The sequence below is a fragment of the Zingiber officinale genome, chromosome 8B (genome assembly GCF_018446385.1).
Source record: "Zingiber officinale cultivar Zhangliang chromosome 8B, Zo_v1.1, whole genome shotgun sequence".
Taxonomy (NCBI): Eukaryota; Viridiplantae; Streptophyta; class Magnoliopsida; order Zingiberales; family Zingiberaceae; genus Zingiber; species Zingiber officinale.
Genome location: NC_056001.1, coordinates 9398585 through 9413533, shown reverse-complemented (window position 1 = coordinate 9413533; position 14949 = coordinate 9398585). Strand labels below are relative to the sequence as shown.

At 37.7% G+C, this 14949-nt stretch overlaps 1 protein-coding gene and 1 long non-coding RNA gene across 3 annotated transcripts; one reads left to right on the top strand and one right to left on the bottom strand.

Annotated features, from left to right (window-relative positions):
• The first annotated feature begins 807 nt into the window (after nt 1–807).
• On the top strand, nt 808–3326 carry LOC122016077. 2 transcript variants are annotated; one of them, XR_006121041.1, is made up of 4 exons: nt 808–1289; nt 1377–1456; nt 1842–1993; nt 3105–3326. It is a non-coding gene; the product is annotated as an uncharacterized LOC122016077 (long non-coding RNA). The 2 variants fall into 2 exon arrangements; XR_006121042.1 differs by lacking the exon at nt 3105–3326 and adding an exon at nt 2795–2924.
• A 2713-nt stretch (nt 3327–6039) lies between these two features.
• On the bottom strand, nt 6040–7468 carry LOC122015872 (GDSL esterase/lipase At2g04570-like). The gene is made up of 3 exons (XM_042572938.1): nt 7014–7468; nt 6442–6934; nt 6040–6337 (listed from the first exon to the last, which is right to left on the bottom strand). Exons 1-3 carry the CDS (start codon nt 7380–7382, stop codon nt 6144–6146), a joined length of 1056 nt encoding a protein of 351 aa, XP_042428872.1. The 5' UTR covers nt 7383–7468; the 3' UTR covers nt 6040–6143.
• Nucleotides 7469–14949: the final 7481 nt, after the last annotated feature.

Genomic DNA, 14949 nt, shown 5'->3' with positions numbered 1-14949 from the left:
CAATCGATTTTAGACATATTTATTTTTTATTTTTTGAAAACTCACCCATTCTGCGACGAATCCATTGATTCTTCACTAATTTGGCGACGAATCCAAAATTTGTTACAAAATGGGTGATTTTTCAAGAAAGAAAAATAAATATGTCCGAAGCCGGTTGATAAATCTAAAGAGCTCGGAATAACATGAAATTAGTTTCTATGTGTTCAAGAATGACTGATCAAAATATATTGGATCAAATTGATATTTTAGGGCATGGATATAATCAAAAGAACTAGACAAACACATACGAACTAGTTTTGTATTATTCTAAACTCTTTAGGTCCATTAATCGATTTTGGACTTTTTTTTTTTGAAAAATTCATGAATTCATTGCCAAATTGGTGATGGATCTGTGGATTCATTGTAGAAACCCAAAATTTTAAAAATTTAAATAAATAGCAATAATTCATATAAAATATATAAAAATAAAGATATTTAATATTATCTTAGGATGTTGCGACGAATACAAGTATCTGTCGCAAATATTTGCAACCAGGAGTGGATCCACCCATGGCAGCCTCACCTAATTTTTGCATCTCATTTGATTAATATTTTATCCGGCAAAAAGGTGATTCGCTCGCCCCCAGCGCCCCCCGCCAATCCGTCCCTAGGCCAACACAGAGGAGGTAAATCACGGATGGCTACTAGTCATTAGTGCAAATGGCCAAGACATGGGAGAGGTTATGCTCAGTCACGCTGAGTTTCGACCCCAAGACCTTATGTAACAAACACCCTATGTTTTAACCATCGCACCGCGCCCCGAGAGTACTGATTAATATTTTATCCAGTCCCGGCAAGGGGGCGCAGGGGTGTGCGGAAGCACCCCCTTGCTCCCGGAAATTCCACCAAGGATCTCCTTCCTTCCTCCTTCCGATCGTTCCCTCTCCTCTGATCTCGACACCAGAGCTCCCATCGAACCCTACCTCCGTTGCAAACTTCAATGAGATGGAGGTGGACGACGACAATAGAGATGCGGCGGATGAGGAGGGTAGCGGAGACAGCGGGGGTGAAGAGGAAGTGAATATCAAATGGGAGGTTTGTAAGTGTGGTAAGACGTTCCAAGCCTCCGACTACATTCCGTACCTGGATAATTGGAAGGCCATCAAGAAGCTCAAGTCACAACAACACATAGAGCACCGGGAGCAGCATTGCCCCAAGCCTATCCTTAGGTGTCTTGTGTCGCTACCGTGGAGGTACAAGGTGTCGGTTCCATGGCCCAAGAGCAGAGACATGGTGAGATTGATTCTTGGGTAAGCCGGCTATGGTTTTCATTTTCCCCAATTCTCTCATTGATGGTCGCAATGTATCTGATTACCCCTGATGATTGTCCTAGCTAGTTTCTCGTTGCTTCCGATTCCCGTGTTGACTCGTACTGATCTGTAAAGGAGGAACGTGCTACCACTTTGAGAAGAATATGGTATGATAAGTTAGCATCTGTCGAGTATGATTATCTCACATTGTTTCCTTCGAGATACGTTGAGTGTACGTTAGTAGTTGATTTCTTATTTTCCTTGTTGCTACTCTTCACCAATCGTACATTGAAAATCACCTTGCCCTCTATAAATTTTTCATTCATTTTTTAAAATATTCAGCCTTGAATTTTGAACTTATTGGAAACTTTTTTGAACTTCGTGTAATCGTGTTGACTCAGTATTTTAGAGATCACATCCATGGAACTTTGATAAGTGTGAAAATAGAAGGGAAAATGACGGAAGTATTCTGCTTGCTATCAGATGATATTTTGGTTGCTTTGGAGCTTTGTCTGTCATTCATTTGGTCTTCCTAAATTCTCTATTTTGCAGTCAACAGATTTGGTATGATAATGTTCCTCACACCAAACTCGTTGAATATAAGAAAGACCAAAACTGAGTACGGAGGTGATTACTTGGTTTTCCTTCATAGTGGAACTCAATTTAAAGATGGTGTTTCTAAATACATCAAGTTCATCGAGCAAGTAAGTATTCTCAGCTATTTTGATATTCTGTTGTTGATTTCAATCAAATAAATTGCTGGACATGCCTGTATTAGACGCCAAGATGCTATTCCTTCTATAATTATGGGTTTCTCGTTTGATTATTTTTTTCTCTAGAGTCAGTGGAATTTTGCTTTTAATTGGTTCAATTAGCACTTGTGACCTAAGGCTTACCGTTTGATATTATTGTGTAATGAACATGAATGCATGCCCTGTTCCATTCTGTTTGTGTTACTTTATTTAAAATGTACAATGCTCTTTATTAATTCTAAATTTTTGATAAATTTTCATTGCAAGATTATCCATTGTTGATTGTCCTGGGTGGGAATACATTCTAGTATCTTGTATTTTTTTAATATTATGTCTTCACTCTTCTCCAATGACTCATTTGAGATGAACTCTATTTTCATTAAATAGACTATCAATTTTATCCAATCTTAGGCAGTATTGGATATCAACCTCCAAAGGTAGCAACAAACCTTGTCTTTGGTAGATGAAAAGAAATTTGTTATCCTTGTGTTGGTAACATTAATTTTTTTAATGTCATCATCACTAAATCATCTTAGATATGGGAAACCATTCCTGAAAATGTGCAATGATCTTTTGTAAAACTACATTCAAGTTAAAAAAATTTATATTTTTCTTTGATTTTTAATCATTTTTTAAATAAGTTCTCAAATTGTAATAAGCATATATGCCACTTTGATTTTTCTAAAACTGATTTTTAATGGGATTCTCAATCTGATAATTGATAGATTTGTCTAAACTAGTAAATTTGACCAGAATCTTCTAGCCATCAATGGGGGAGGGCACACAAGGGGTCCTTGATGTTGGTTGTGGTGTTGCAAGCTTTGGTGGATATTTAAGGGATAGGGTCCGATACAATTTGCATTAGAGTGTGGTATTCCAGTCTTTTTATCAGTAATTGGAACTCACAAGCTGTCATTTCCTAACAATGTATTTGATCTGATTCAGTGTTCACTCTGTATAGTCCATTGGGATGCAGATGCTACCTGTTATATTTTAGTCAATTCTTTTATTTTTGTAGAGTAATGTTTATCCTCAATTTTATATCTGAACTATGTTAATGCAGGTGGGAAGCCACGGGAGCTCAATAGGATTCTTAGACCTGGAGGTTTCTTTGTTTGGTTGACAACACATGTTTACCGGTAATGAGAGGGACCAAAGCATCTGGAAGTGTAGTGGCATTTATCAATTTCTTTAAATTTCATGACCTTCTTTGTCATTAGCAAGACTACGTGGCTTTCGGGAGCTACATTATCTTAAATTTTTATCTAGCACCCTTTTAATTTTTTGTGTAGATACTGCGCTACTGACTCTTTCTATTATCTCCCTCCCCACTCCAATTTCCAACCAATTACCACAAAAAAAAACTATCAGAAAAAGTTTGAATTAGAATATTTAGTAAGAAATAGTGAAAAACAAATCTTAATTCATGCAAGTCATACGTGAGCTGCTCTCCTTCGATTTCTTTCATTAATTTTCGTCAGTGATTTTCTAGAATTTGGGTTATGGGATGTATATATGTGAACCCTAGGAAAATTCCTGACTAAACCCGGTCATGACCATCGACTCCGTTCAAGTTTTCGATGATAATTTTAGCAAAACTACCGTGTGACCACTTTATTATGACTCAAATTGATTTTCAATTCAATTCTAGATCTTTGGTTTCCGTTTTTTCAGACGATTGATTGTTAGAAATTTGCATGCTCAATTTAACTATGATTTTAAGAGTTTTGAAGCATGATTCCAGCATGTATTGCTCGATTTGTGAGCGACCGTGAGTGAGAATTTTATTCATTTGATTTAGTTTGATATTCAACTCATTCAAAGTTAATATTGTTTATTGATTGGTTTATTATTATAGATTATGAAATTGTACGACTTTAAGGTAAAATCTGATAACTCTAAAATTATGTCAAATATTTAGTTGTGATTATTTGAGTTGCGATGATATTTGGAGACGATGTTTATGAATTTCCAAATTTAGATTTTTGGCCTAAAATCTTATTGTTGTGACTTTTAAGAAAATAATTCATTGATTGTGATATTTGATAATTATAATTATATCATTTATTTATATACTGAATCTAATATATTTATTTAATTTACAGGTTAATTCTTTAACTCTTCTCATTTCTACAGCAACCATGGACAATATTTTTAATTATGAAACTTATTAAAATAATTCTTCGTAACAAGATAAAAAAGTATTTTTAGTAGATTTTATAGTTATTTATATTGATAACGAGATAACAATTATGAGTTTGATTCTAATATTATTGGTTCTAAGAAAAATCTAGAGCACAATTTCAATGGTATTTTTTTAATGATTTTAAATGTATTAAATGTTAAATACTTTTAATACATATTTTTAGAAAACTAATATTCACGTGAGTTTTTATTTTATTTATTTATTAATTTATGATATTAATTATAATCGACGATAAACTAGAGATACTTTTGAATCTGGCTCTATCCTTATTTGCAACGAATTCAATATTAGTTGTAAAATCTGTAATGAATAACTCTTTCGTCGCAAAATCTGCAATGAATAACTATTTTGTCGTAATAATTGTGATGAATTTTTTATTCGTTGTAGATTTTATAACAAATATTCATTCTCGTCCTTAAATTGTAATAAATTTGATGACAAAAAATATTTTATTGCTGATTTACAATAAAACTTTTTCATTGTGAATTGTGTTACTAAGTAGCCATAATTTACTTTTTTGTCGTAAAATTCATCCTAAATTTAGGATGAAATATTTTTTAGTAAAATTTCATCCCTGAATGATTATTTGTTAGTGACTAAACTATAATTTCACAGCATTGTCATTTCTTGTTTTTCTTTCGCTCGTTGTTATTTTCTAAATTTAAAATTAATTTAGAGGTTGGAGTGGCCACGCCAATAGAGTCGACGACGTTTACTTTTCAGGCCTTCCGATTTTGGACCTAGACATCATTGGACGATGTGGTGTAGAGGAGTCCGAACAAACGAAACGTCCCACCAAGATCATAAAAATAAAATATTTATATAATATTAACTGCTAGGAAATTTTTAATTTCATCACCTTTATTCTAAAAAGAAAATCCTAAAAACTCACATGATATAATAATATATATTTATTAACTTCCATTCCGACGAAAGTAATTGATTGTAATATCTAACTTCATAGTTAATTTTGACTATGGGTTATTTAAACTATGTTTTTAAAAAAATATCCCTATATATAATAAACTAAAGAAATGAAATTCAAAATTTTAATTTCTTATTTGGCAGGATTTCTATCTTGGATATTCCCACTAGAAACTTCAACACGTGATTTTTATGAATTGACCGCATAATTTTATAATAATTGTTATATATATATATAAACTTTAATGAATAGCAATAGCTTGTTCGGGAGGGAAATCTAAAAAAAATTGTTTTCTTATTTATTTAATTGAAATTTTTAATAGATTAGTATACACTCATTTTTTCCATGGATCGATCTGAGGATATACACTGTATAAATAAATTCTAAAAATAGGTTAAGAATTTAATATTTTAATTATTTTAATATAAATTTTTAAAATCTATCAAAACTGTAAACATACTCTTAATAACAATTTATTAAATTAAATAACATTTTTATAATACTACAAATTTAAATAATAAAAGTGTAATGCAATAATACTCTTTGAAAAGTCCCTGAATTGTGACCATGTATGTCATTTGGAATAATCTTCTGTTTGCATTACTAAAGTGTTTAGATCTTCCTCAAATTTAGTCTTGTTTTGCAGGGAATTTTTCAGTTAAAACTGCACACAAACTATTAGACTTCTGGGAAAATCACTGAGCTATGAGATTTTAAAAATATAATCTTCTGAGCAAATGTTTGCGACTGACTTGGGGATATGAATATGATAAGCCGATGACCTGGCAAGACTGACCACATTAATAAAATGTCATGTTCAGGTTAACTTCCTCTCAATTAGGTACTCATGCTGGCCCATATTTGGTGTTTAGTAGCACATCAAGAATCAATTGCAATAGTAATTACTATTTTACATGGCAACAATATTTTTTACGTACGCAAGGCACATTTTTGTTCAAGGAAAAAATAAGCTACAAGAAGACGTAGAAGGTGGTGTTCATGAGACGATCGGCGATGAGGTGGTTCATCTTCTCCGTCGGATGGAAGGCATCCCAGAACACGTACTTGTTAGCGTCTTGGCAAGTGAAGGAATTCAATCCATTGCACATATATCCCATCTCAAAATATCCAGTGGCACAGCACCCTGACTCTGCGTTCTCAAATCCTGTAATTAATAATATTAATCATGTAAATTAAAGAGGGGTAAAATTGTAGATCACGGTGAGTGTTCATGATCAAATCAATTTATATATGCTCATGATCACTCACCATACGATGATGGATCCTTGACGACGTCCATGAACAGTGTGTACAGATCGCTGTACACCAGCTTGATCTCGTGCAATTCTTTGCTAAGCGGCAGCATCATGCTCTGGAGTTTGGAGTTGAAGTCGGCGGCCACCTGGTTGTGCTCGTGGTTGCACGGCTCCGATCCCAGCAGATTCATCGCCCTCTCCAACGGCAAGCACCCCATCGGAGGAACGCCGGCGATGTTCACTTTGCGAGCCCCGAGGTTGTAGATGCTGGTGACGAAGTCGTGCGCGATGCCGACGAGGTAGTCCTCGTACTTGTCGACGGGGAACTCCGATGACCGGCTGGTGGAGGACGAGTAGTAGTTCTCCAGGAAATCGTTGGTTCCCAAGCTGATGATGTAAAGGGACTCACTTAGTGTTTCTTGTGCTTTTGCCTCACCTTGCAAGCTCTTCAGCTTGCTCTGGTACTCTTTGAAGTACTCCAGTTGTTTCCATAGAGGTAGAACAGACTAGCAATCACACACACACACACAAAGGATGTTAAGTGCATGCTCAAATGATTAGAGTAAAGAAAAAGCAGTAACTCACAAGCACATCAGAGGTCGCATTGTCGTAACCCGTAGCCGCAGAGGCAAAGCAGACGCCGGAGGCGAAGTCTTCAATGGTCACAGTTGGATCAAGGTAGGGAGGGATGTACTGTGGGAGGCCAAAGTCTTGCGAGAGGAAGTCGGTGGCGAGGCGGCCGTTGGAGAACCGGCCGGTGGCCACTCCGTCCTTGAAGTCGCGGCCGTAGGGCTTGAAGTTGCTCTTGGCAATGGTGGACAAGTAATCGTTGTTTCCGGCATCGACTGAGGAATCGCCGAAGATGACGAGAGCTGGGATCTTGGCACCAGCTCCGGAGGAATAATGGAGCAGGATTAGTGCCGAGAGAAGACAGTGCAACATGTTCAGAGCCATTTCTGCAGTGTGGAATATTGTCTTCTGAATATAGCGAACATATAAAGAGCTGAAAGGAGAGTAGGAGAGAATCTGCAGAGCAGTTTTTTTCTATCCTAATAGTTAGGCTAACTAACTGTAGTTGGACAACATTCACTAGTTAATTAATCTGAAAGCTTCTGAGATTTCACCAACAGAGAAAGTGGTTGATCGAAAAAGGGACTGAAATCAGAAAATGAGGCTGCGATAATCCTAAAAGGGACTGAAATCAGAAAATGAGGCTGCGAGGTCAATCAATAAATGCATTCATCGGTGTCATCATTAAAGACCTCACTGTCCGTCGTCGTCATCGCATTTAAAGAAACAGATAGTAGGTTGCTCTTGAACGCCGATCCTGTTACAAGTACAACCACCTAACTTTCTTCCCGTAGTGGTCGTCGCGACTGGACAGATCCTTGCGAGGAGGAATGTATCACACAGACTAAATTTAATGGTTGGATTAATAAAAATTTATTTATATTCATTAAAAAATATATATATATATATATATATATATAAAATTAAAAAAAAGATTGAATAATTTGTTAAATTAAATAAATAATTTTGAACATATGTATTCATTTTGTTTGATATTCATAAACAATACTCATAAATATTAATCATATTCATTAATAAAATTTTTTTCAATATACTAAATAAATAATAAAATAAAATAAATAAATAAATTTAAATTATCAAGTTTAATAACCAATCAAACGGTTGACGATAGAATTCATGCACTTTATTAATGATAATATATGATATATAAATATCATTACAAGTGAAAAATAGGAAAATATATAAAATACTATAAAACAAATAAACAGCTAGTGGCAGATTATGGAACCGATGCCGGAGGGTCCCATGAGAGGACTGGTGCGGCAGAGAGCTTAGAGTCGATGTCTATTACTGTGGAATCCAAGGAGGAGGTGATGGAAAATGGAAAAACATGCTCCACAAATTTAACATGACGAGATACAAACACTCTTTTGAGAGTGACATCATAGCACAAGAAGACACTTTGGGTGAGAGAATAACCAAGGAAGACATAAGAAGTTGATTTGGAATCAAGCTTATGATGAGAGTATGGGCACAGCCACGGAAAGTATAGACACCTGAAAACTCGAAGTTTAGAAAAATTGAGAATAGTGGTGAATAATTTTTTCAAAAGAGGACATATGGGAAAAATCGACCTTAGACATGCGGTTAATCAAATGGACTGTCACAGCAAAGGCATAAGGCTAGAAATTGAGTGTAAGATATGCTCTGACAAGTTTCCATAATATGACGATAACGACTTTCAGAGTATCCATTGTGTTCAAGAATGTGTGCAGCAATGGTAAGGTGACTAATACCATAAGTAGTAAGAAAGAAGCGAAGAGCTAAAAATGCACCTCCATTGTCAATAAAGAGTGTTTCGATAGTCATCGAGAACCGATTTTCAACAAGAGTTTTGAATGTAATAAAGGTAGAGTATACATCCGATTTTTGCGTAAGGGATAAATCCATATATACTTTGTAAAATGATCAACAAAGATAACATAATACTTGAGTCTATCAAATGATGATATAGGAGATGTTCAAACATTAGAAAAGATAATATCCAAAGAAGCACGAGACGAAATACTAGATTCATGAAAGGGAAATTTATGACTCTTGTTAATATTGCACGAAGTGTATGAAAAATTAGACAAAGTATCTGCAGAAAACGAAAGATCCAAGGATAACAAAAAACGTTGCAAAACACCTAATGACGGATGACTTAAATGACTTTGCCATAAGGAAATAGATGACGAAACAGACACAGAAAAGACGAAAGGGGATGATAGCGTAGACGTAAATTTTGGCCAAGAATAGACACCCTTTCTATGGACCCCACTAACCAGTGTCACTCCCGTATGACGATCCAACACCTGAAAATAGGAATAAAAAAAAAAGAAATGTAATAGGATTAGTAGCACAGCGACATAAATCAAATTTTTTGATATAGGTGGCACAAATAAAATATTAGAGAAAACTAAAGGGAAAGATGGAGTGGAGAAAAAAAAAGAACTAGTGTGTGTAATGGGTAGTCCAGAACCATCACCAATGACGACGCTATCATTTCCAAAATAAGGCTCATGCAATGAAAGAATAGTGAGATCAGTAGTGACATGATAAGAGGTGCTAGAGTCAACCACTCATTCCCGAGAATTAGACGGAGGTGTAATATGAACAGCAGTGTGTGTAAACGGTGTACTATACATCGGACGCGGAGCACGCCGAGGAGTTGGCGGAAGTAAAGCAAGCATAGAGGTAGTCATATGATCACACTAGCGCGTAAAGTGACCTTAGACACCGAGATCTGACAGCGCCCAAGATAACGATTGGGACTGGACACAGCTGATGTGCAGGAGGGCGCGCAGACAACCCAAGAGTAGATAGGTGTGATTGATGGGACATCGGTGGAACTTGTTGGCGACCACCACGATAGTTTGAATGCCGATTATGAGAATTCCTTGCTAGAGCCACAAGAGTAATCATTGGCATCAAAGATGGAAATGATGTCAAGACTTTTACTAGGCTTCATAGCTGAGGAGCTGCTCGAATATCTCATCAAAGGTAATAGGGGCATCACGAATTTACAGAGCATGTGAGATATTGTAGTAATCTTGGCTAAGACCATTCAGGACACGAATGGAAAGCTCATCAATGTCAACTTTGACATTCATAAGTGCAGGAGCGTCAATATTTCTTTTGATGTCTTGTATATAATCAGTGATAGATTTGTTACCCTATTGAGGGTTGGCAAGATTTTGACGATGAATCATAATCCTGCCCTATGAGGGAGCAGCGTAGGTTCTTGTTGGTCCCTTTGGAGGCCAGCAAGAGGGGAGGGGTGAATTGCCCTACAAAATTAAACTCAAACCTTTCTCGGATTTCAACTATATAACATAAACACTTGTAATAAAAAGGAGAGACTAAGTAAAGAAATCATACACCAGAGATTTACTTGGTTTGCAATCAGAGGATTGCTAATCCAAGGAAAGTAAGCGCACTATGATCTCCTCTAGTCGGAGAAGCCTCTTTACAACGTTGACAGCACAATGAAAAGAACACAACTGAAAGCACAGAAATAATTGATTACAAGTGAGTTGAACTGAATGTGCAGACCAGTACTATATTTATAGTACTGGTCTGGGCGCCTGGAAGGAGTTCCGGGCGCCCTGGAGGGGATAAAATTCTATCCCCAACGATCAGATCGCGTTTGACGCGATCCTGGTCAAAAGTCAGCTCCGGGCGCCCGGACCCTCAATAGTGCCCGGGGCGCCCGGAATGATTCCGAGCGCCCGGACCCCTTAAGTCAACTTTGTTGACTTTTTGTGGTCCAATTCTACTACTCCGGTTTAGCTCGTTTCAGTCCGGGTCTGTTCGCTCCGGCTCCGTTAGCTTGGGTGATCTCGGCCTTCCGGAATAGGGCTCACCCGAACCCATGTTCCGGCCTTCCTTCCCGGTTTCTCGTCCCTCGAGCGCCGCGAACGCTCTTCTCGTCCACCGGTGTACTCTTCCGCGGACACCTCGTCCCTCAGACGCACCGAGCCCGTCGGCTCTCTCCCGTGCCGTCTTTCTCGCTAGCCGTGTCTTCCGCTCGACTTCCTGTGTTCCTAAGCTCCTGCACACTTAGACACAAGGGTTAAACAAACGTAGGACCTAACTTAGCTTGTTTGATCACATCAAAACACCTTGGGGTTCCAACAATCTCCCCCTTTTTGATGTGAGCAACCCAAGTTAAGTTAGGGTAACCATATGCAATAAAAACAATTTATATTAAGATAAGTCCAAATATTTTTCAATTGAAAAATTATATAGTACCTCCCCCTAGACTTAACATACTTCTCCCCCTTTGATCACATAAAAATTGGGGTTATAAAAAAGTCTAAGGTAAATTCAAACAAGAACTTTTAAGTGTAAAATATTTAGTAAAGACACTCTTTAGAATTGTTTCAGATAAGAACAGTCATAAGTGTTAAAAATTTAAGTTTAAAACTTATCTCAGCATTCCCAAAAAAAATTTCTAATAAAACAATTTAAGTCAATTTTAAGAAAAAAATTATAAGGCAATATAAAAAAAATTCTAAGATAACTCAAAAAATTTCTAAGTCAATTTTCATAAAAATTTCTAAGATAATTAATATTAATTTCTAAGGTAATGTTTCAAAAGAGAATATCTAGTTTAAAAAAAATTCTAAGTCAATATACAGAAAAATTTTTAAGTTATTTTTCATAAAAGATTTCTAAGGCAATTTTCAAAGAAAAATGTCTAAGACAATATTCATAGAAAAATTCCTAAGTTAAAAAATATCTAAGTCAATAATTTTCAGAAATTTTCTAAGTCAATTAAAAAAAATTATTTTCCAATTTTTTTTTATTTATAAATTAATTTTAAATATTTTCTAACACAAATTGAATAACTCTTTTAAAGCATTAGGTAAATTAAATTAATGCTTTTTCAGTTAGTCAATTAAATTTTTCATTTCGATACTTGGCTTCCAGGTCGTGGCGAGGCACTAGGCCTTCTTGGTTATTGGAGCAACAACCACTTCCTTAGACAAAGCCTCATAATGAAATTAGTCGTTTAATTTCCTTGTTGAAAATGCTAAGTCTAATTTTAGTTTAAACAGGTTTTTGGAACCCAGTAGAGATTCCTACCTACAGGGTTAACCAAGTATTTCCTAGGTACATAGATTTTTGATATATTTCTAATTTGACTTTGATGAAATCTATAATACCAATTTAAACCTCTATAATTGCTAAAAGTAGAAATATTTGAACTTTTATATTTTTTCAATCTTTCTATTTCTTCTTTTAGTTTTTCATTTTCAATTTTCAATTTATCAAAATCCTCTATAAGACATGATTTTGCTAAAATTCTTTTTGTTTCCAAAATTTCATTTTTTAATTTGATATTTTCATTTTCTAATTTATACATGGATTTCGTCATTGCCTTAATGCCAGAATAAAGTTGATCAGGGGGTAAGAGGCATACCTCACTTACCATATCGGACTTGAAGCCTGAATCTCCCCCTGCTTCACTGCTTTTATCCGAGGTCGCTCCCCCTTCATCGATGCTAGGTTCTGATATACTTTGTCTATCGTAGCTTGCTATTAGTGCTATTCCGGCATATTCTTGAGCTTTTGATTCGGATGAAGAAGTGTCGTCCCAAGTTGCTTTTAGGTTGTGTTTCTTGGGAGACTTCCTTTTGGCCTTCTTGAGTTCTGGGCAATCTTCTCTTAGGTGTCCCTCCTTCTGACACTGGTAGCACCGCACCTTTCTTCCACCTTTTTGATTCCTCTTATTCTGCATTTTAAATTTATTAGATCTAAAAAACTTTTTAAAATTTCTTACCATGTATGCTTCTTGATCGTCTTCGGAGTCTGACTCGAGTTCATCCTTCTGGGTTACGTTCAGCGCCATAGTCTGGGTTGTATCCTTTGTCGTTCCTGCATACCTGGTTTCATGCAATTCAAGAGTAGAAAACAACTCTTCTAAAGTGCTTACCTCCAGGTCTTTTGAGATGTAGTAGGCGTCGACGATTGATGTCCATTCCGGAGTTCTTGGAAACGCGTTGAGCGCGTATCGTATAGTGTCCCGATTTGTTATCGTTTCACCGAGGTTCTCGAGACCAGTAACTAGTTCTTTTACCTTTGCGTGTAAACCAGCTACTTTCTCACCTTTCTCCAGACGGATGTTCATCAGTTTGTTGCGGAGGATGTCCCTTCTAGCGAGCTTTGCTTCGGACGTGCCTTCGTGGAGTTCCAAGAACTTCTCCCAAAGTTCTTTAGCAGATAAATAGTTTCCGATGCGGTTGACCTCTTGAGGCGGTAACACGCTCAGCAGGTGATGTTCCGCACGGCTGTTTGCTACCGACTCATTCTGCTCCTTCTTTGTCCAATGGCTCTCTTCTTTTTCTTTTCCATCTTTATCTATTGGAGCTACAAAATCATATTTCATAATAAATCGAATTTCAAAATCTGTTTTTAGGAATACCTCCATACGACGCTTCCAGTCTGCGAAGTTCTCCTCGAATTTTGGTGGGACGATGCTTGGTCCGGCCATCTTGTTGCTTCGATCGGCGGTTAGTCCTCCTGAAGCGTGCCTTGCTCTGATACCACTTGTTGGTCCCTTTGGAGGCCGGCAAGAGGGGAGGGGTGAATTGCCCTACAAAATTAAACTCAAACCTTTCTCGGATTTCAACTATATAACATAAACACTTGTAATAAAAAGGAGAGACTAAGTAAAGAAATCATACACCAGAGATTTACTTGGTTTGCAATCAGAGGATTGCTAATCCAAGGAAAGTAAGCGCACTATGATCTCCTCTAGGCGGAGAAGCCTCTTTACAACGTTGACAGCACAAATGAAAAGAACACAACTGAAAGCACAGAAATAATTGATTACAAGTGAGTTGAACTGAATGTGCAGACCAGTACTATATTTATAGTACTGGTCCGGGCGCCTGGAAGGAGTTCCAGGCGCCCTGGAGGGGATAAAATTCTATCCCCAACGATCAGATCGCGTTTGACGCGATCCTGGTCAAAAGTCAGCTCCGGGCGCCCGGAGGCGTTCCGGGCGCCCGGACCCTCAATAGTGCCTGGGGCGCCCGGAATGATTCCGGGCGCCCGGACCCCTTAAGTCAACTTTGTTGACTTTTTGTGGTCCGATTCTACTACTCCGGTTTAGCTCGTTTCGGTCCGGGTCTGTTCGCTCCGGCTCCATTAGCTTGGGTGATCTCGGCCTTCCGGAATAGGGCTCACCCGACCCCATGTTCCGGCCTTCTCCTCGAGCAGCCTTCCTTCCCGGTTTCTCGTCCCTCGAGCGTCGCGCACGCTCTTCTCGTCCACCAGTGTACTCTTCCGCGGACACCTCGTCCCTCAGACGCACCGAGCCCGTCGGCTCTCTCCCGTGCCGTCCTTCTCGCTAGCCGCGTCTTCCGCTCGACTTCTTGTGTTCCTAAGCTCCTGCACACTTAGACACAAGGGTTAAACAAACGCAGGACCTAACTTAGCTTGTTTGATCACATCAAAACACCTTGGGGTTCCAACAGTTCTCTCCAGCATCTGTCATGCGTCTCTAGATGAAGTTAATGAAAAAATAAACTGCCCAAGAGTAGGAGACATCGAACCTATAATAGTGTTGAGGAGAAGTTGATCCTAACGAAGTCAGAGAATATGATCAGGATTTACCTGAGGGAGCGTGGCGTCTGTAGGCATTATCTGCGCAGGGGGCAGGGACGTGAGCCATCAACAAAGCCCAATAAGTCATATCCGGATAAGATAGATGTGAACTGCAAGCGTCAGGCAGAGTAATTAGAGGTGGTGAATTTCAACCGTGCCTGAGTATTAACGTTGAAAAGCACCAAGACGGAAGGTGAATCAGGAGTACTTGTGAGAGATAGTCGGTGATCCGGCAGTAAGAATGGGAGTCCCCATTTAGCAGAGTCAACGCCACGTGGAGGTCGAAAGGTAAAAGGCCAACCAGAAGCTTGGCCGAGCGGATAATGATGGTGAC

Coding starts and splice junctions, on each gene's coding strand:
- LOC122015872 (XM_042572938.1), bottom strand. CDS start 7,382: ATGGCTCTGAACATGTTGCACTGTCTTCTCTCGGCACTAATCCTGCTC. Junction 6,935..7,013: donor ATGCGACCTCTGATGTGCTT/GTGAGTTACTGC, acceptor TGTGATTGCTAG/TCTGTTCTACCTCTATGGAA. Junction 6,338..6,441: donor CAAGGATCCATCATCGTATG/GTGAGTGATCAT, acceptor TATTAATTACAG/GATTTGAGAACGCAGAGTCA.